This window comes from Drosophila takahashii, chromosome 3R (genome assembly GCF_030179915.1).
Source record: "Drosophila takahashii strain IR98-3 E-12201 chromosome 3R, DtakHiC1v2, whole genome shotgun sequence".
Classification (NCBI taxonomy): Eukaryota; Metazoa; Arthropoda; class Insecta; order Diptera; family Drosophilidae; genus Drosophila; species Drosophila takahashii.
The window spans coordinates 30377599-30400550 of NC_091681.1; the positions used below are offsets into that span (position 1 = coordinate 30377599).

A 22952-nucleotide genomic window follows, 5' to 3' on the forward strand; every position below is an offset into this window, starting at 1 on the left:
TAGGTTCATTGACACCGCACTTTTCCGAACTTTCTCAACCCCAGAACCTTAACCCCTGACCGCCCTTGTTTAACCCGCTTAGCCCCTTTGGCGAAGAAGAACTTGTAGTTACTCAGTTATTATCTGCTGAAGGAACAACAATAAAGTACACAGATAAATCCAACACAACAACAAAAACAGCAATTGCATACTTCAAGGCAATTAAGAGAGTTTTCATTTCCGGTTTAGCACGCAGCCCCTTTCCCGGTGGGCGGGGGCGGCGGAAAAGGGGGCGGAGCAACGTCAACAACTGCCTGCCTTCCTGTAATATGGCAAAATTCTCACGCAAAACTTTCAGCTTTGGCCAAATGAATTATTTAACATTGTTTTTGCTGGGGCAAATTTGTTTGCACAGAAAAAAAAATATATTCCAAGAAAATTAAGACTATAAATATTTTTTTTAAATATAATATGGATATTTTATTAATGCTAATAAATCATTTATTGTTTTTTATATAAATAGATAAATATCATATTTAAATTTAATCTAATAATATCAAAAATAAAATCCTATTTTTCTAATGGCATGCTTGTTTTACATGTTATTTTTTCTTTATGTATCAACTATTTCTTGCTGCTATTTTTATATACATTTTTTTGGGCTGGTTCATGAAATATGTCCGGGTGAATTGACAAGCAGCCGTCTGTCTGCTCGTTAAAACTTGGCCAGCGGGTGCCAAACAGCAACAATTCATTGGAAGTGAGCCATGTTTCACAAACCCCTACCAGAGTTTTCCTCGTTTTCCTCGCTTTTCAACACAACGGGACACGCGATGCGCACAGGACACAAAACAATTAACAACTTAACTTTTATGGCCCACAATTATTTGGTATTTTATTGTTAAGCTGCAGCCAACTATTTTTATGGGCATGTCATTAAATTGGAGCTGCTAGGTCTTAAATAGGTCTTAGGAAATTCGCCAGTGATGAATTTGCTAGCCACCCACAACCTTCGATTTTACCTAACCATTTGCGTGTTTTTTGAAGCCCAACAGACTGACAGTTGGCAAATTGCAGAGCCGTATCCTGAAAAAGGGGGCTAAAAGCCACCTGATTTGCTGACCACACGCTAAACTTGTATTAAGTTGCATTTTTAAGGCACGCCCTTTCAAATAAATAAGAAAATATGGGCCAAAGGAGTTACTTACCCAAACTGGCTCAAGGTTCTTTTTTTATGATTTATTGAGCCTTCGGGCGTAAATGATTGCATGCAGTGATAAATATTAAGTTACTATTCTTCCTAAAAAAAAAAACAATAGATAATAAAAATAAACCAAACAACATAAATTAAATAACCCAATTACAATTTTGATTTAAAGTGCGAATGTGTAAACACAGCCCACAGCTTTTAATTGTGAAAAAATAAGCTAACAGCCAATTAGCTTGTCCAGTCAAATAGATCAGTTGAAAATGTGTTGTGCCGGTCGAGCGAAAATTAAATAAATTTTATATAAATTGCCGGACAGAATCGTCATTTGAATGCTTCGCTGCTCGTCAGTAATTACTATTTCAGTCAAACGAATCCATTAGTTTTTTCTCAGAAAATACTGTTCAGAGAATATACATCACATATATAGCTGCATTCGTTATAGCAAACGATAAACGGGAATGGCTGGAAAATTTAAATAATTGAACTTTCGATCGGCTCAATCGACAAAGCAATCAATTGATAAGAAGTGTAAAGTTATTTCATGTTTGCTGTCATTACCGTCTCACTGAAGTTTTGTAAACTCATCTTTTGGCGAAGCAGTTTAATTAATAAACCTGCTGAATCAAGTTTTTCACAAATCATTTTTTTGGGACCTCCCTCCTGTGAGATTTCCACCGAGTCATTAGTTTAATTAATTGTTTGGCCCAACTTTCGTACAGCCAAGTGCCACGAGCAGAGGCTCCTGCTGCTTCTCTCATATTTCGTCGGATGTCGAGTTAATTTTTTGTAAATTCATTTTCACTTCCGAGGCGCAGCTGAGAGCTGTCACAATTTTTGGAGTAACACTTTCGGTCTCGTGGCCGTGATGAAAAGTGCAGTTCATCAAGTGTTGCCCGCCCACTTCTACCCACGAGCCATAATTTCGTGTGAAAAGGGGCATTTCACAAGTACTCAGCCCTTGAGCATTTTTCGAGAGGCATGAAATCGGAATTGGTAGTGGAAAAAGGGGGGCTGAGAGTACCCCAATTCACTCTCAAGTGAGTGTGCGAATAATATCTGTCAGATACTTGCAGTTTTCGGGCAGAATGTTGCCGGCATTTTGACAAACAACTGTTGACAAAGAATTTTGATAGTCAGAAGTGCAGAGAAAAATTCGGAATTAATGGTTAAGTGGAGAGGGAAATAATGGGAATGAATTGCAGTTGACATCGCAGAGAAACCATATTTTATTTTATTTTATTATTTTAAGTGTCTTTAAGAAAACTAAAACTATTACCAATTTTTGTATGAATTTTAAAATGTTTATAAAAACGAGTAGTTTTCGAAAAGAGACTTTTATAAAACTCCAAGCTTACTTTTAATTTCCTTTATTTGTTAGCTTTGATTGGCTAATATAAATAGTGTTTTGTGCGGTTTCGCTGGCTAAAACCGCAACGCCAACAATTTGAACTTAAATATTCCACTCGCAGCAGGAACTTTTAGCAAAGTGCTTGCCACACCCAGAGAAATGTGGGACTATTTTTTAGGTAACTTATGACCTAAAAAATTTAAATAGACTAAAATTTCAGATTTAGGTAATGGGTTACCTAAAAATATTAGCATGTGGACTATGTTCCTACTTTTTAGGTAAAGCTAAAGAGATTTTTATAGGCCATCGTAACCTTCAAATTGGTCCATAAGACCTAAAATTTAGGAATAATTTAAAGTCGATTATCACTCACAACTTAATACAAATATTGGTCCCTAATATTAATAAACAAATTATTCGGTTTTTTAAGTTTAATGTTAAACAATTTTTTAGACTTTTCTTAAAGCTAGTGATGGAAAAGTTTCAATATATAAAATCAATACCTACGTGGACTATTTTCCTACTTTTAAGGTAATAGTGCCCTATTCTAAAAATAGAATTCGCCTGAGCCCCTTGAAGCAGGCTTTGGTTTTGCCGCAGGGCCTTTAAGTAGTTCCGTAGACCAGAGGCTAGCCTATTGGACTCTCGCGCAGAAGACCCGGGATCGATTCCCACCGAGGACAAAATAAAGTGATTGTTTTTTCAGAAAGATAAAATATTTGCTTTTCCGAATAATACAATATAAGCAATTAAAATAATCAAATATGTTACTATCAATAGTAAAAATCCTAGCTTTTTTTTAAATACCTAATATTTAGGTAATTCTGACCTAAAAATCTAGTCCACTAGCCATTTTTTTAGGTAACCATTACCAGAAATAAATTCAAGACTGCGTACAAAATATAGTCCACATGGACAACATTTTAGGTAATGCATGGCCTTGGCGCGTTTTTCTGGCCATATTTCCTAAAATTTTAGGTAATTAGGCCCCTTTTTAGTCCATTTTGTTTTCTGGGTGCACATAAACTGGCCCCTGTCCATGATCTTTGGCCATATCCTTTATACACTCATAAAAATTAATTTCTAAATTTTGGAAATCTCGCCATTGAATCGGCCTACCTTTGAAAATAGAAAAAAAATTTCTTGTTATTAGAAAATTTGCGTTTGAATACAGAAAACCTTTCTTGATGGAAAAAATTCAAGAAAGAATTTTTCTTAAAAATAGAAAAATGAAAATCTCATATGTCTGTTTTGCCGTCGCAGCCAAAACATTTTTGTACGTATTTTAGGACAAAATCACCTTTGAATATATGAATGAAATGACCCTAGAATATAGGAAAGTAGCCATTGACTTCCTTCGGCTGCCGAATGTTAACGACAAGAAAAACGAAGTGGGACGAAGGCCTACCCGGCTACCGACTTCTCTGATCCCCCGAGCGTCAGTTGTGAAAAAAATTCGTGAGTGATGGACGTGATTTTCAAGCGGATAAGAGGTGAAGCCTTTTTCCAAATATTCAAAGGTATGTAAATATATAATTTTTTGTGTAGCGGGCGTACAATTGTATGTATGTAATTAAAGGATAAATTTCAAATCTCTTTACCAAGCGTATACCAATTCAGTTGAATTGTTTTTTAGCTAAGAGCTACGTACATACATACATTTGTATATAAATTTGTGGGTGTAGAGTTCTATAATAACTTTATCCTATTACTCGCATTTTATTTATTTTTCAGAGTGAAAGTACCTGCAGTTGCATCAGCCAAATAATTTGTTTGGCGAAGCTGTAATTTTGTTTTAAAACATTCTAAGGTAAGAAAAATATGTTGTATTTGTTTGACATACTTACGGCATACTTGCGGCTCACCCGATCTGAAACCCGATTTTCAACCCTTTCATATTCTGCTCCTCTCTCTCGCTCGCTTGACCTACGCGTCGCGAGTTCTCTCAGCTCCTTCTTAAAAATGACATGATCTGCCCTGCTTACATTCGGTCTCCCTTCGCGCAAAGGACTGTATGTAAATATATATGTATGTATGTACGTGTCTCATCCGTGCCTCTCTCTCTCTCTGAAATTCGATTTTCAACCCTTCATTTTCTACCTGTCTTGCTCCTCTCTCTCGGTCGTCTGACCAACGTGTTTGTATTTTGGCTATTATTAGCATTACATTATTTCAAAAAAGTTGTTTATCTAAAAACAAATCTATCAATGATTAATGATATATCCCAATAACTCTTTTTTTCTAGATGAGGAAAGGCGAAGAAAATGGATCACCTTAGGTCATATGAAGTTCAACAGACCTTGGGTAATAACAATGTTTTCTTGAGTCAAAAATGTGTTATTTAAAAATGTTTAAATGTTAAGTGTTAAATGTTTTAAATGTAAATAAATATAATATGCAAAAGAAAAAACCAAGTTACATTTTATTTTTAGGGTTTCAGTGTTAATATTAAACTTCCTTTCAAGAAATATTATTTCTTAAATCAAGAAATAAAATTTCTTGAAAGGAAATTTAAACAAGAAAGAATTTTTCTTGTTTAAAAAGTGGCTTTCTAAAAAACCCTTTCTTGTTTTAAGAAATTTAATTTCTTAAAACAAGAAACAAACCACCTTTGAAACAAGAATCGCCTTTCTTGTTTTAAGAAATATTTTTTCTTGTTTTTATGGTGGCTTTCTAAAAAACCCTTTCTTGTTTTAAGAAATATAATTTCTTAAAACAAGAAATATTTTTTCTGGTTTTAATGGTGCCTTTCAAAAAAACCATTTCTTGAAACAACGGTGAGGTCGCCTTTGGCAAAAATTCAAGAAAGAATTTTCTAGATTTTAAGGAAATTCTTCGATTTTTTTTTATGAGTGTATAGCCCCACTCAAAGTCCAAAGTCGGACATGTCGCAGGCGTAAGGTTTTCAAAGTTTCTAATACAAATTGGCACAACTTTCGGCTTGTCAACGGCAAACAGGCAGCAACTTTGCTGCGTACTCTCGTATTTTGACAAATGATTTGCGTCCCTGCAGAAAAGCCAAAAAAAAAAAAGGAAGAAGTAAATAAAAAAAGTCTTGACGAAAATAACTACGTAAAACCGAGAGGAGCTGTGAAAACTTTGATTTCGAACTTTATCCCAGATCCAGTGAAAACTTTCTCTCCATCGACCCATAGAAATTTCACAGGACACTGAGTTATGAACATGACTTGTCAAAAAATACATTAAAAGTGCAAAGTAGTGGAGCAGCTCAGTTCAGCTTGGTAGCGATGAAAACAATCATTTAGTAGCCAGCAAATTTGGCCCAACTGAAAAGCATAAATCATTGAACTTTTTGCCAGCCATTCTCCTCCTTCTATGCTTTTTGTGAAAAACAGCCATCAATCATTTAGCTGGCTTTGCTGCTGTCTTGATTTTAATTTGCAACATGGCTCAAACACACGCTCTCGAGGACTTTCAGGACTTTTGTTGCACAACCGAAAGGCGTGAATCGTGCTCAAGGCGCCTTTTGCACGTCTCAAAAATGATGATAAGCCAGCTGACTAGACTTCCCAAGGACTTTGGTTTCTCGTGGAAGAATAATGGTGGGAGTTGATTCACTTTGAATTGCGCTTTTCACGGCCTGTCACAGGGGTTTTTCCTCTGCGGTTTCCACTCCCTCGTGTGAGGGAAAAAACAGCCAGATATAAACACAAATATGTTGCATACCTATCGCCTGTACGATGTGCTGCCGCTAATTTATGAACTCCCTTAAGGACTTCAGATAATACAAAAAAATAAAGAACAAAAAATATAGAGAAAATTGTTGAAATGTTGTATGTGACTTTGGGATGCTCTTATATTTACTTACCTTAAAAAAATGATGGATACAAAAATAAAGCATGTATAAAGCAATATATTAATATTTTAAAGAAGAATTTAAAAATCAAACTTTTTTGCTATTTTTTTCTTTTAAATTGAACAAACAATTAATTTTTTAAATGTAGCTGTTTTATTTAACCCCCAACAAATTCCCCAAAAAGAATAATACCCTCTTTTAGTCAATGTAAACATTTTGATAGATGGCCTCCGTCACAGAGCTGAACAAAAAAAAAACGAAATCAAAATCAAGAACATAGATAAGCCCTTTTTTCTAGGAAAATTCTCTGCTTTTTATCGCTCAACCACGTGCCAACCCGCATTTAGACACGCCCACTCCAGCTAGGTCGGTGGGCGGTGGGCGTTGGGAGGTAGATAGAAAAATGTTGCCTCGGCGACAACTTCCGCCTAACTGCACTTCAACATGTCAATTTTTCTTGTCCCCTCCGACCAGATGGATGGATATGGATACAAAAAAAAAGGGAAAATCAACCCCCTGACCGAAACGCCTACGAAAAATGCTATTCGAGAGGAAAACTCACAGCTCAACTTGCATGTGTGTGTGGAATTTTTCCTCTTATTGCCAACACTCCAAGTCACTTGTCATGGAGGCCTTTTGTCTGCCAAAAAACCCCAACTCCCTAGCTGAGCGGCGCTTTAAATCATAAACACCTTGTTAGTGCAACAACTCGACACTTTGAACGTGACATTGATGCCTGTTTTTGTGCCGGTTTTCCAGTTTGCCGTTGAACGAGAACGAGAGCCCCCAAACCAAAAGCCCAAAACAGTTTCCGTGTCTCAAGGATCAAAAAACAAGGGAACTCCGGACCGGGAGGTTGGGTTTTCGATGTGGATGAGGATGTGGCCGTAGTGAGCCCGAGGTGATGGTGCTTCCATGTGCAACTTCCTGCCGATAACCTTTTGCACACATACACATGCTAACATACAAAAGCCGTCGCCATCGTTGGCCTTATCGCTCCGCTCTTGGCCATGGAGAGCAGGCAAATGCAGCCATCAGCAACAAAACACGGCTCCGGACCAGACACTCGCCCTTAATTAGCCATCATATTCCCGCAGAGGCAGGTTAAGGTTCGGCTTAAAGTTGTGGCAGCACACCCAGAAAAATGATGGACAACATTTTAGGTCATGCATAGCCTAAAACATTTTAAATGGACTAAAAGTTCCTTTTTAGGTCATGTACTGCCTAAAAATTGAAATTTTTGGTATATTTGCCCTACTATTTAGGTCCCGTATAGCCTAATATTTTAGGTCAGCGTGGGCCTTAAAATTAATGCCTTTTACCTAAATAAATTTGCACGGAACTCTGATACCGTTTTGGCAACGCTATAATTCCCAACCAGTTATAGCGCGGCTTGCATGGTAACCCACTTCGATCGTTGAATAAGACAGCGATTTCTCTGCTGAACAGTGAAGCCTCCTCGCTCCTTTTTGTGTGTTGGCATAATGACGACTTCTTGAAGACTAAGCCCGACATTGAACTCGAGTTAGCTATAAACTTTTCTGTATTTACTTTATAATATTATAAATTTTTCAGTACATATTTTTAGGCCAAAGAAGGCCTAAAATTTTGGATAGGGGTTTTCTCATATTTTTAGGCAGCCAATTGCCTAAAATCTAGGCCCATTTTAGGCCTTTAATGGACTAACATTTTAGGTCATGGTATCCTAAATTTTAGGCCATTCAAGGACTTAGCTCCAGTTTTAGGCCAATTTTACCTAAATTCTAGGCCATTTTTTGACATTTTAGGTCATTTTTTTTTCTGGGTGCAGTGGGCGATAAACCAGTGCAACATGAAAAACATAAATCTACTTATATTTTAAAACCAAAAAAACAAGAGAGAACGCTACAGTCGGGTACCTCGACTAACAGATACCCGTTACTCATGTAAAAGAAGTAAGAGGGAGATGGAGATGTGCGTGCGCAAAGAAACTGCTTCCATTATTTGCTTATAACTTTTTAATAAATGGTCCGATTGGAAAAATTTCTTCTACATTTCGATAGGTATTTATAAAGACAATTAAATTGCATTTACACTTTTCCGAAAACAATTTAAATAAGACTTGTATCAGTAAATTTTCCATATTACATAGTACTCTCGACTGCCAAAGCGTATTTCCCATTTTGGCTTTTTATTTTTCCCAGTGACAGTGACTTTTTCAAATTCTAACCCTTTAGGGCAACACACGAGCTCTCTGCCTTTGACCCAAACTAGACACATGTCAAAGGTTTCCAAACGTTGCAAATTAGTGAACATTAGAGTTCCGAATAAAAATGTGAAACAAAAGGATCATCGGTAGATTTCAACTGACAGGCCAAGTGGCAAAAGCACTTTGAAACAAATACATAATGGCCGTTTGTCCATTTGTCAGACTCAATGTGTGTGTGTGTGTTGGCCCATTTGAAGTGTGTCAGTTGTGTTTCTGCCCGTTGTTTGTGCATTTGACAGTGCTTTGAGTTTAAACAGAACCCGAGGCATTATGGCAAAATTCCAGTCCTAAGACTTGCTATTACGAAAATTACAGCAATTTAATCAAAATGTCTGTTCGAGTTGCGTAAATTATATGTCATTTGAAGTGAGTTCAATGGACTGGGTAGAGAAGTTTGGCGAAAAGGTAAATAATTATAGGAACTTGAAATGAAGATCGGAAATTTAAATAAAATAGCAATACCTATGAATTTGTTTAATTTGTTAATCAAGGTTTTATAAAAATTAATAATCTTCTTTCTTATAACGTTTTTATAAAGTTACTAAAATTTACTTCACTTTAAAGTCTATTTCGAACGTTTCTTCGCTATCAAAGTTCATAAAGGATCTCCTTTACACACGCTCACCCCCACATATGTGCATTCAAAATGGCCGCCACGTTACTTCCGCTAAGTGCCGGAGCCTTTTGGTCCATTCACTGTTTGCTCTTGGCCATCAAAGCTTTGGGGGACAAAACTTTTTAGCTTTTTTTTACATTTTCGCAGCTTGTTGTCGCTCCTACTGTATTTTTTTTTTCGTTTTCGGGCTTTATTTCGCATAATTTTTGCGCCTTTGTGCGAATTCTCGGGGCGGTGGAGCCTTTGACGCCTTTTGAAAGGCAGTCACCTGGGTTTTTTGCCTCTTTTTTCCCGCGTGTGTGTGTGTGTGTGTGTGTGAATTCTCTAATTGTTTGTTTGTTTGCTCGCTCACTCTTATTTACTTTCCGTCCGTCGCCTTTTGTTTAGTTTTTACGTCTGGCCAAATCCGTAAAGCAGCTCGTAAAGTTAAGCAACAACAATAAAGCACGAGGAGCAACAACTAAATAAGGCATATGGCCAACAACAATGGCGCCCCACTCTTAACTTGTTTTTATATATCTTCATGTTCGGGCTTAGTTTTTCCTGTTTTCTTGTGCTCCTTGCTCTTCAAGCCGTTTGTTGTTGTTATATATATACACTTTTTTTTTTATTTCGAGGCTCAGACAACTTAATGCTATTTGCTCCACACACACACATACAGAGAAACACACCTTGAGGTCCTCGAGCTTCTGCCTGCTTTTGTTTGGAGTTTTTAACAACTTAAGCACGTCGTCGGTATTGGTTTTTCCCAACCACCTTCATACTCCTTTCCACCGATTTTCCTCCAACTACATTTTCCTAGTTATATTTTTTCTACTTCCTGCCTTTGCCTTTGTGAAAATAATCACGCGCGCGCTTTGAGTGAGCACCCCCAGGTTTTCCCAGGCTCTTCCGGATTTTCCTTTGCTTTTTCACACTTGGTTACTTCCGGCGCGATGGCTGAGCAAATAGTGGGTAAAGGCGCATCTATTGTTTTCTTTTAATTTGCCCAGACATGTCAAATGTGGAGGCTCCTTTCTTTTCCTTAGTTATGAAGAAAGTCTAAGGAATCGGATTGGTTTCATGGATATATTGAGGCGTTTTATCATGGAATTGGTACTGAAAAAACTTATTTTATTACTAATTATGGATAAAATCTTTAAAAATACCTTTCCAATTACATTTCCGTAATTAATTAAAGTAAAGCAGCACAATATTTCTAGACATTGATTGATTTGCCTTATCAAAGCGATTTCTCCTCTTTCTCAATTATTTATGTTATATTTGTCCAATACAAACCAATCAGGAGCAGTAAGTGCCCACATAGTCACCTGTCGAGGAGGTGAGTTTGCCAGCTGTCTTTTGCGAGTGGCAAACCTATTAACTTTTCTCCCCTTTTTCCCATTTTCTTGTCCCTGCAAGGACATTTATCGCTGGTTTTTCCCTGTGTGAGTGTGTGTGTGTGTGTGTGGGGGGAGCACTTTGTTGCTTAATTGATTTTAATACAAGTACCCCGCTCCTTTTTCGCCATCGGTCCTCAAGTGAGTCGTTCGCTTTCATAGTTCGAGTTCGAGTCTATAAATTGGCTTTTTCCTTTCCCTTTTTGCAGATGCAGCAGCTGCCTGTCCATTTCCCATTTCCATTTCCGTTTGCAATTGCAGAGGGCACAGGCCAAGGATGAAGTACAAGAAGAAATTGGCGTAGAACGGGCCAGAGAAATGGGAGTGAAAGAAGTGGAAGAAGGGGGAAGGCAATGGCAAAGGCAAAGGCAAAGAAAGTAGAAATGCCATTTATTGAATTGTATAAATTTCTATACATTGACAGCGACTGTTTATTCTGCCCAGCCAACTGTTCATGTGTGGGTTTCTCCTTTTCTTACTGGTTTACACAGAGACAAAATATTATAAAATAAAATTAAATATTTTATTTAGGAAAATTAAAATTTTGTATCTACAAATATTTTCTATAATATAATTAGTTAGCGTTCTTTTCGATTTGTTCTAAAATATTTAAATTTTGAACCTACGTAAAATATATTGAATAAAATAAATTGTTGCATACTTTTACACACCTTCTTAAAAGATTTCAACATCATGTCAATTTCTGTGACATTCTCCTACATAATAAGCCGCATAAATATAATTCTTATTTAATTTGAAGACCACAATTTTTCTCTCTGTGCATAGGGGGACTCGGGGTATGTGTTTTGCTAAGCTTTATCGCATTTGCATGGCAAAAGTCTCGGGCGGTGGGGGTCAAGTGCCCGTTCCCGCCCTCGGGTCACTCATTTGTTCTTTTGATTGCTGAGCGTTTTTGCTCGTTGGCCGAGCTTTTGTTGTATTAGTAAAATAAATTACCATTTAGTGCTTTTTGCCACTTGCACACACACAAAGGCACAGGCCCCTGGACTGCACACACACACAGTCACACACACAACAACCCTTTGGCTGTCACACATGGTCGAGTGTTGTCCCTTGGCTTGCAAATGAAATTATTGCCAGGGCTTTTGCATCCGCTGGTTTGCTGGATTATAAGCCACCATCTGTGTGTTTCTGTGTGTGTGTGAGTGTGGGGAAGGGGGTTCTTCGGTATATGTGTGTGTGTGTTACCCCACTGGCAAGTGCAGGCCATAATAAATTGCTAGCAATCGCATTTCCGTTTCTTTATGCGCTTCGATTACGTTGCGCTTTACTTGCGCCAATTCTTTTCTTCTTTTCCCCCTCGTAATTGAATATATAATTTTTTGTTCCCTCTCCCGTACTCACACACACACAAACACACATGATTCGCCTGCCATTTGAATATAAATTGTTTTATCTGCTGCTGCAAAATATTCATTTCAATTTATTTTACTTTTCTTCATTCGATGCGATTGCTTCGCCTTCCTGCTCTTTTTACGATTTTATTTTTCTCTGTTCTTCTTTTTTTTTATTAAATAAATTATTTATTCATTGTCATTTGGCTTGCCATTTTCTATGTGCACACGCCGCTAAGTATGCAAACATTTTTTTGTTTACAAATTCAGGATTACTTTTGAAGGAAGTTATGGGTTCGGGAGACTTTTAATACATTAAACAGCTGCGACGACTTTGATAACTCAAGAGCTGGGAATCAACATTTAGATCTGTAAATTACATAAATCAAGGGTATATTGAGGAGTTTTTTGGAGATACCCTAAGTGAAATAAAACAAAAATACACTTTTAAAGGGAAATCCTTAATTTTTGTGTCTCATATTGAAAAAAAAAAATTATCTAAGAGTTCATTGCTACTTTTGTATCTTAAATATTATTCCATCTCAAAAACATCAAAGTGGGTATCTGATATTCCACAGCCTCACCATAAATAAATTCCAAGTCTCTTGTTTGCTTAACTTTGCGGCTCTAAGCCGAAGAGTATGCAACATGGTCTAAGAACATGAGCAAATTTAACTTTTGACTTTTACTTTTGTACTCATCCCCCCCGTTTTATTTACTTTTCTTTGCAGTGCCAAGCAAACCCCAGAATCTCACCATCCTGGATGTGTCGGCCAACAGCATCACAATGTCCTGGCATCCTCCGAAGAATCAAAATGGAGCCATCGCCGGTTATCATGTGTTCCACATCCACGACAATCAAACTGGCGTGGAAATTGTTAAGAACTCTCGCAATTCGGTGGAAACACTCATACACTTTGAGTTGCAGAATTTACGTAAGTATTCTTTAATCCTCGTTGAGGATTGGTATCTAATAGATTCCAAATATATATTTAAAGAAGCAAAATATATAAAAAAAACCTCAAAACCCCATTTAAAAATATTTCTTTATTAATGGACCGAACATAATAGGTTCTTCTACCACTCATAATTTATTCACTCTTAGGGTCAATAAATTTTCACAGTTCCCAAAGCCAAGCCGATCAAAGGCTTTTGAAGTTGTCCTCGTCGATTCGACCCCCGTCAACTTGAGAACTCGACATCAAACTGTCAACAGTCGAACGCCCACGTTGTGAAAAGCCGCGAATACTTTTCCTCCCACTCCACGGGAATGGAAAACCCCTTGAACCTGCCCCGAGGACCTATTATTACCTCTAATTGAGGCTCCAGTCAAATTGTTTGCCGGCTGCTTTGTAATTAAATAGTTTCAAGTGCTCGCTGCCACTCGCTTGCCACTTTCTGTTTGCCAACAACTTTTGACGCTTATAATTGTACACCCCAAAGTCGGCTAATTTACCTGATTAGGGCGTGAGGTGTGTCTCTTAGGCTAGAGAACACCATCTGCATCCGAAGAAGCTACTTGGTGATCCTTTTAGAAAACTGGTAGAGTTTTTGGAGGTTTTTAGGCGCTTCCCTCGAGTCATGCAATTAACTTGCTGCAAAGTTATGCGCCGCATTCCACATTCTCATGCACCCACATTGTTTAATTTAATTACACGACTCAGGATGCAGGATTCTGGGTCCTAGATGCAGGATGCAGGATGCACCTTCACCTGCAGCTACAGCAAACTTCTGCGAGGAATTTCCAAAGGAGCCTCCTTTTGCGGCATGCGGCATGCTGGCTTTATTTCTTTGGGCCGCCATGGCAACGTTTAATTATTTCCAAATTTAATCCAAGTAGATGTCAGCAGTTTCTCTTGTTAATTAAATCCAATTTAAGCTGACAACCCCGCTTGAGGCAGTCCTTTTTTTGTATTTTTTTTTATTCCTTTCACTTTGCATGAAAAATCAATTCATTGTTATTGTTGCCGCTGTCCCGTGCATTTTCGCTGAGTAAAATTTAATTATAAAGCCGAACAGAAACCGCCGTCCTGTTTTCTGTTCTTTTGGCTCCACTGAAATGCGGTGACGTTCCTCATAATGAGCGGGAAAAAGATGCCCGCCGCTCAATTTAAGGTGGCAAGGGGCGTGTCAGGTCCTTTATATATTCTCGGAAAAACAACTGACATTCGCTGGAAGTATTTACGACCAATAAAAGCCTCAACTGTCGCATCAAAACGTACTCAGCCGGAAAAAGGCAAATTAAAGGGTGACAAAATATGGAAGAGATAAAATATCGACTTTGCTTTAAATAGCTTTTACTAAACGTTTTAAGAAGTCTTATTTTAAATCCTTTAAATAAAATGAAATATTTAATATTTATTTTCAGGACCCTACACCGATTACCGTGTGATAGTAAAGGCATTTACCACCAAAAATGAGGGCGAACCCTCCGATCAGATTGCCCAAAGGACAGATGTTGGAGGTCCCAGTGCTCCGGCGATTGTGAACCTCACTTGCCACTCCCAGGAATCCATCACTATTCGCTGGCGAAGACCTTACGAGTTCTACAACACCATTGATTTCTATATAATCAAAACGCGATTGGCTGGACAGGATACGCATCGAGATATAAGGATTAATGCCTCGGCAAAGGAACTGGAAACTGCGGTGAGTTAGAATTATTTAATATTTATTAAAATAATATTTTTAACATGTTCTCAAGTATTTTATTTACTCTTACCACAATTATAAAGTCACTTGAAATATATTTTTAGTGTCTCAAAGTAATGTAATTAATTCTTATTTCCAAAAACTGAAACCCAATATTTATTTTTAAAATCAAAAAACAAGAACTAAATTGATTTATTCCCTTGGAGTCTGGCAGTAATATTTCATACGCAGGTTTTGGGGTAAAACGAGCAGTTTTCCGCGCTGTTAGCAAGCATTTTATTGGCCTGCCAAGTTGGCAACATGGTTGTCCGCCTTGTGATATGTCAATCGAGTCGGCTTATCGCGGCCATTTTGCACTGTCTAGGCCCCATAAAAAAACGAAAAGTTCTATGATAAACTGCCTAATACAGACAGATATGAATTCAGACGGCGTTACCAAAAAAATATGGAGCGGAAAAATAAAAATCCGGCAGTAATAATTGCATTTTTATGCAGCAAACAACAAACGGCATACAGAAGAGGAGTCCACCTGCCACGGCACCTGTAAATATTTTATAAAAATTTCTATACCGAAAAATCCACACACATGGGATGCATACTTTTCCGCTGCACCACAGGCACACGAAAAAAAAAAAGCCCGCCCACCTGCGAAAATAAATTAAATTTATGTTGTTTTTCCTGTCCGCCTTTGTGCCGCATCTTCCCTTTTTATTTAGCGCTCGAAATAGACGCAATACACAAAAAATGGCAAAAGTAAATAAATAAAAATAAAAGTTTGTCGTGGGGAATGCGGCGAGGCAAACAAATTTCACAACAATAAAATGTTATCATACACATAGCTGACTTTTTCCATATCTGAAAACTAGTTGGGTTCTTGTTGTGTCCTGTTTTATTTTTTATTTTTTCGCCTCTTTCCCTGTGAAACCCTCTATCTTTTTTTCTGGTTCCTCTGTCGCCTTCCTTTTGTTTTGACCAGTTGAAAATATTTTTGTAATTGAAATATTTTGCAGCGGCAAACAAGCTTTTTGTTAAACAACTAAACAACAGAAATGGCAATAATTTTACCTTTGTTTTTTCATTGTTAGTTTGCGTATATGAATGCCAAATATTTAGCTTTTTCATATGAAGGGGACAGAATTTAGCAAAAGTTAGATGGAAACTATATTAGAAAATTTCTCGGCTCTCAAATGTTTAGCTTAGATAAACTGCCGAACTAATAAAGTTAAACAAAGAGAAATCACAATAATTTATTTCGTTTTCGTTGTTTTAGAGAAACAAAGATCAAAGAGATGTGAAGAGAAGCTTTTGAAATGTATTTAAACAAATTTCTAAAAATTCATTTTTAGAAAACCAAAAAGGTCTCAGTTTTTTAAACCATTAAAGGATTTGAAATATTAATTCTTATATAATTTAGCTATATACAAATATGTATTTACCCAAACCCCTACTAATACTTGGTATTTTATCACTATTCCCTTGCAGATGATTCTACAAAATCTAACAACCAACTCCTACTACGAGGTCAAAGTGGCAGCGGCAACGTTCAGTGTCATAAATCCAAAGAAAATTGTGCTGGGCAAATTTTCGGAGTCAAGGATTGTAAGTAGCGCATAAAGATATCAAATGCAACCCACAAACAGACCAACACCTGCCACATGGCGGAAAAACTTGGCATTTTGTTTTGAGGCGGGCCAAAATGCAGGGCGGAGATATAAGGCAGGGGGCGTGGCACGCCGTAAAGTTGGCAGCCTCGCCGTTGTCAGTTTCCATATCAGATTACATGTCCAAAATGGAAGCAGGCTGCTCCTTTTGCGGGGAAGGTGTTCCAGAAAAGTTATTTAGTTGCAAAAATTCAGTCCTGTTTTTGGGGAAAATATTCTGAATATGTTAGTATACCAGCGAGCTACGCTTACATTTTTGATACGCCATTAACTTTTGTTTCTATGCATTCTCCGTCGAGTGGACTCCATTGCGTATGCGTAATGAGAGGCTTTACAAATTATAATTATTCAGTTTAGCAATGCAAACTAATTAACCAAGTTCAATATTAACTGTATTATTTCGCTTATGTAATAAATACCTTGCTATATAAATCAGCTTTCTGGGGCTTTACCGCAAAATGAAGTTATCGCTTAATATCATAAAGCTATCGCTAGTTGTCCTGGTCATTCTAGGAATTATATTCCCAATGTCTGACAATGTAAACGGCAACGGCAAATAAGAAAGTAAAGGACACCTCCAGAAACTAAAAACCTAAATTTTATTTGACATTTAGGCATTAAAAAAAATTAAAGCTCGACCGAATCCGACTCCAATTTGATTATTCCAGTTATGTAATAAATATTTTGCTATATAAATAAAGCCCGAGTGGGTTTTCCGTCATCAAAATGGAGTTACTGCTAAACATCAAGAAGCTGTCGCTAGTTGGCCTGGCCATTCTAGGCATTCAAATGGGTGCGACAGTAGATCCTATAACGGGAATTCTCGGCGGCAAATGAAAAAGTTTAGGAGGCGCCGGAGAAATCCTTTAAAATGTCTTACCAACATCTAGAATTTCAAAAAATAACGTAGGAATACCTAATTTTTCTTGTTTTGCATCCGGCGCTATCCATAATAAATTTATTGATCAGATGATGATTTTTCTATTCTATTATGTGGTAAACATTTATCACGATTCACTTTAAAAGATTGTTTATTAGCATGAATCGGGAGTCTACAGCTAGCTTTGAGTATTTAATTTCAGTTTCTTTGAAATACCTATTGTTTAAAGCCTTTATCTTATATAAAAAACCCATGGCAAATCTTAAAAGCATTTACATTTCACCAGAATTAATTTCTAATTTAATTATATTTACACTTAGTGTTATTTAAATTGAGTATTCTCTAAAAATACTATTGTTATCCGTATTTGTCCTAGATTTTTGTTGACATTAATTTATTAATTTATTCATTTATTAACTTTAAGAGCATTATTTTAAAGCTCATCCGAATCCAATTTGATTTTTCCAGTTATATAATCATTTTTTGGGGTATATAAATAAAGCCCGAGAGGTTTTTCCATCATCAAAATGGAGTTAGTGTTAAACATCAAGAAGCTATCGCTAGTTGTCCTGGTCATTTTAGGCATTGCAATGCCAATCAAACGCTATGAAAACGGGAACGGCAAATAAGAAAGTTAAGGACATCTCGAGAAACTCCTTCATAACAACATTTATAATGATATTTTAAATAAACCTTGCGCTATATTTTATATTATTGTTGTGATGAACATCTGTATTAACATTAAAACAGTGCCAAATTTACACGAATTCCTAAAGTCGCTATAATATCCAAATGGTAGATAAACTAAACTTTAGATTCTAAAGGAACCCTAAATGAGTTTACACAAGATTTAATCAGTACTTTTTAAAGCCCAAAATGCACCAGTTACATTAAGTGTTATTTGACTTTAGTTATCACTAACAATAATATTTTTCTCTGTAGTTGTCTGACACTTAGGCATGAAAAAAAAATTAAGGCTCGATCGAATCCAATTCCAATTTGATTATTCCAGTTATGTAATAAATAGTTGGCTATATAAATAAAGCCCAAGCGGGTTTTCCGTCATCAAAATGGAGTTACTGCTAAACATCAAGAAGCTGTCGCTAGTTGGCCTGGCCATTCTAGGCATTCAAATGGGTGCAACACCTGATCCTATAACGGGAATTCTCGGCGGCAAATGAAAAAGTTTAGGAGGCTCTGGAGAAATCCTTGTTTTGTATCCGGCGCTATCCATAATAAATTTATTGATCATGATGATTTTTCTATTCTATTATGTGGTAAACATTTATCACGATTCACTTTAAAAGAGTGTTTATTAGCATGAATCGGGAGTCTACAGCTAGCTTTGAGTATTTAATTTCAGTTTCTTTGAAATACCTATTGCTTAAAGCCTTTATTTTATATAAAAAACCCATGACAAATCTTAAAAGTATTTACAAATCACCAAAATTAATTTATAATATATATGTATTTGCACTCAGTGTTATTTAAATGGAGTATTCTCTTAAAATACAATATGTTTCTGTATTTGTCCTAGATTTTTGTTGACATTTAGGCATTCATTTATTAACTTTACGAGCATTATTTTAAAGCTCTACCGAATCCAATTTGATTATTCCAGTTATGTACTAATTATTTGGGTATATAAATAAAGCCCAAGCGGCTTTTCCATCATCAAAATGGTGTTACTGCTAAACATCAAGAAGCTGTCGCTAATTGGCCTGGCCATTCTAGGCATTCAAATGGGTGCAACAGAACGTATTCCAATATGGGTCGGCAAATAAAATGTGTAGGATACGCCGGAGAAATCCATTACAATGTCTTATCAAAATGGAAAAAGGCACATTTATAATAAATTTATTGATCATATTATAAGTTTTCTTTCTATTATGTAATGAACATTAATCACTTTAAAAGAGTTTTTATTAGCATGAAGCGGGTATCTACAGCTTTGAGTATTTAATTTCCGTTTCTTGGAAATATTAATTTTTAAAGCCTTTAGCTTATATAAAATACCCATGACAATTTTTTAAAAGCATTTGCAAATCAACCGATTTCATTTCCAACTTAATTATATTTATTCCAGTTATGTAATAAATAATTGGCTATGTAAATAAAGCCCGAGGAGTTTTTATATCATCAAAATGGAGTTACTGCTAAGCAACAAGAAGCTGTTGCTAGTTGGCCTGGCCATTCTAGGCATTGCAATGGATTCAACACGAGATCCTAAAACGGGATGGCTCGGCGGCAAATAACAAAGTTTAGGAGACGAAAAAGAAATCGTGTGCAATATAAAAGTAACATGGCAAATGGCATTTCAGAAATTAACGTAGGAATACGACACTTTTCTAGTTGTGTACTTGCCGCTATTTATAATAAATTTATTGATCATATTATGTTCAATGCAGATCTTAATAAAGTTAACCCAAGTTTTCTGGTCATTCTAGGTTGAAAAACGCATAAAAATACCACTGCAATTTTTATTCTGAATAAGGCTGACTAATTTCTAGAAGGCGACCATGAACTCTTTAAAATTGTTATAATATCTTTTCAAACAAACGCAGAGATACACAAAAATAACTTTGTTGTTTCATAAAATACAATCTAAAGGAACTTTGGCAAATTATTTTAGTGGTTCTGGTCAATCTATGTACAGGTTAATTTAAATGCCTAACGTCTGTTAACATTTTGACTTTTAGTAACTCTTATTTAAAGCAAGATTCAATAGCAAGATTTAAGGCAAGTTTAATATAAATAGTTAAACCTCTAGCTTTGATTTTTACTGTTTTTTTCCGTTACCCGATATTAAAGCCTCTATTCTTTTTAGAAGACCCTTAACAAATCTTACCACTGAAAATAAGGAAGTAATCGCTAATCGTCATGGTCATTCTATGATTACCAGTGCGGATACAAAATACTTGTATACTTGTATAGCTATAATTTCCAAGAAATTGCAGATTGACCGAAACCATTGCCAATACTATTATTCGCCTTATGTAATACATATATTTGGCTATATAAGTCAAGCCCCGGAGATTTCTTTATAAAAATGGAGTTACTGCGCAACATACTGAAGTTTTCGCTGCTTGTCCTGTTCATTCAAGGCGTACTAGGGCAAAAGAAGAGAACAAAAAAAATTAAATGGAAGAAAGCTACTGCAATCCCTCAAATAGGAAAATAATAACTATATATAATTCATATTTTCAATGATAAATATATCAAAAAGCGACTGAATACCGTTTCAATTGAATCATGGAATACGTTCTTACATACCATTAGATCAGTTTGGGGAGTTTCTGCGAAAAGTATAGGTAAACATTTGGGTATATAATAAGGCAATAAACAATTTTTCAAGTAAAGCTAAATATAGTGTCCACTGAAAATAATGAATTTACTGTTAGTTGTTCTTGTCCTTTCAGGCAAAAGAAAATAATTACAATTATCAGGGCATTGAAAGATCTGCAATATTTGCAAATCCATTGAAGCCGTCTTAAACTTCGTTACTTTCCTTATTCAATAGACTTTATGCTATATATGTTTGTTAAGGGATTTTTAATAAAAATATTGTTATAATTTAACTTAATCAAGTCAACAGTTGTGTTTTTAAGTTGCCCTTTTAGTAGATTTTCATTTAAATCAAATTTGGTTCGGATAAATTGTCTAATTCGATTATTTCACTTTTCCTAGAAATTGCAAATCGATTATTCGACATATCCAATAAATATTTTGTTATATATATCAAGACCAAAAGGTTTTTCCATTAAAATGGAGTTAACACAGAATATAGTGAAGTTATCCATAGTTGTGCTGGCGCTTGTTGTGACGCCAAATCATCACCTAAGGAACAGCAAATAAGGAAGTTAGGATTTTTTCCGGTGCACCTGCGTTTATTGACATTTACGAGCCAGCAGGACCCGGACCCAGAAACTCCTTCAACCTGTCATAACAACATCCTTAATGACATTCTCCACACAAACGCGGACACACACACGCCGCAAACTTTGTTGCATGCATAAAATATAATCCAAAGTTGTGGCAGAAATATAGCAATTTAGTTGACCTCAAGTTTTGTGGGCAAGGGGGAGGGGCAGGAAAAGGGGCGGAGGGGCGAACCGCAGCGACACGCCCTCATAAGTATGCAGCAATATTTTTTGTGGCTCTTGTTCTCTCCCTCGCTCATTCATAATTCATTGCCATTGTTGTTGCTACTGCTGTTGTTGCTGTTATTGTTGTTGTTGGACTGCCTGAATTTCAAGTGGCCTGGCCTGCACCTTTTGGCCACATTTACATGGCCCGCTGCCATTTTCCGCTCGGCGCACACAAATGTTTCCCCCCGGTTTTTCTTCGCCTCCCGCAAAAATGGCGCTCATTTAAATCCTTTTTTTTCGGATGGCAGCAGAAATCGTATGCAAAAAGCGGAAATAAACAAGCGCAAATAAAGAGTGCGCGAAAAACAAACAAAGAGAGCGAGAGGAAAAATCAACAAAAATAAAGCTCGAATATAATGATAACAGAAGCACACACATTTGTAAAGCATACATTTCATACATGTGTTACACGGAGAGAAACCAATATGCCAAATGTTGATAAGTCATTCAGTATACAAATATCGTCTTCTTTTCGTGATTCCCTGCAATTTCTCGCTGAATAAAAATGCCAACCGTAACGAATCTCAAATGAATTAGTTCTGTTATGCAATGCTTTTTTCACTATATAAACAACTTTCTGTTGTTCAAAGTGAACCTATCGATTGAACCAAAATGATGTTATTATTTGTCGCACTGGCCATTCTGTTTATCGTAGTGCCCGATCCCAAAGGTCATTATCCGAACAATAAATATTTCCCTTTTCCAAGGCCAACATCAGGATAGATTTATTTACGCTTAACAAATCGGAAAGGAATATTTATAACATAAATGTAAATATATCCAATATCTTAATATCAATGGCTTAAGGTTCAATAAATAAATTTCTCTTGAATCAATAATACATTTTAATTTACCTATTTAGAAAAAATATAAAAGAAAATCTAGTAACATTGAGTTTAAAACTCTTAGCGAATCAGAGTAAATAATAATTAAATTTAGTTGGTCTGTGGTGGTTTATAAGGAATTACTAGGTATATTATGCATTCATCAAATCCTCAACCCTTCCCTAAACTTTCTATTTTCTTTTTCCAAACAGATCCAACTGCAACCGAATTGCGAAAAACTTCAACCGCTGCTACGACAATCGCATAATGACTACAATTTGGCCGTTTTGGTGGGCATTATCTTCAGCTGTTTCGGCATCATCCTGATCATCATGGCCTTCTTCCTGTGGAGGTAAGTGGCGCTCTATGCCCCGATTTAGCTATATATCTGAAAATAAATATATATCAAGAAACAAGTGCTGATGTAGCAGCTGCTTTTCTTGAGACAGTCGCGTGCAGTTCCATAAATAAAACTGAGAAAAGTGTTGTCAAAGTGTTGAGTGCAAAGCGCTGTCCTCCCACTCCCTTCGATAGAATTTAAAAATAAACCAAAAACAAAGCAAGGCGATCCGTTGCAGCTATAGAAAATGGCTATTTTAGAATTTAAACTTTCAGTATTGAAATATATATAATTCTTGGAATTCATCCAGAGGAATTTAAATTGTTTGCGGTTATTAATATAATTTTCCACGTTTTTCCTTATTACATAAATCAACTGCGATGCGTAACAAACTTCATTAGAAGGCATACTTTACCAATTATGGTCTCCATTAATTCTACAGAATAAATAAAAATCCTTTCGCAGTGTCCACTCAAACCAATCCATAATTAAGGA

At 36.3% G+C, this 22952-nt stretch overlaps 2 protein-coding genes and 1 long non-coding RNA gene across 10 annotated transcripts in view; 2 read left to right on the forward strand and 1 right to left on the reverse strand.

Moving 5' to 3' along the window:
• The window catches only part of Ptp99A (Protein tyrosine phosphatase 99A), a 135301-nt gene that overhangs the window by 101037 nt on the left and 11312 nt on the right, over nt 1–22952 (forward strand). For 6 of the 7 annotated variants that reach the window (XM_017153241.3, XM_017153238.3, XM_070216211.1 and 3 more), the window contains 4 exons: nt 12684–12887; nt 14321–14601; nt 16087–16203; nt 22330–22469. In XM_017153241.3, the coding sequence (XP_017008730.1) occupies nt 12684–12887; nt 14321–14601; nt 16087–16203; nt 22330–22469 (742 nt within the window). Of the gene's footprint in view, nt 1–12683; nt 12888–14320; nt 14602–16086; nt 16204–21863; nt 22265–22329; nt 22470–22952 lie in introns of those variants that run through there. The other variant, XM_070216213.1, reaches the window with a different exon arrangement.
• Nucleotides 1–22952, reverse strand: part of LOC108065310 (uncharacterized protein C2orf42) — an 87184-nt gene that overhangs the window by 50247 nt on the left and 13985 nt on the right. The gene's annotated exons all lie outside the window — the stretch shown is intronic.
• On the forward strand, nt 1360–5044 carry LOC138913257 (uncharacterized). 2 transcript variants are annotated; one of them, XR_011418909.1, is made up of 4 exons: nt 1360–1717; nt 3801–4057; nt 4272–4347; nt 4783–5044. It is a non-coding gene; the product is annotated as an uncharacterized lncRNA (long non-coding RNA). The 2 variants fall into 2 exon arrangements; XR_011418908.1 differs by lacking the exon at nt 1360–1717 and having other exon boundaries at nt 2705–4057.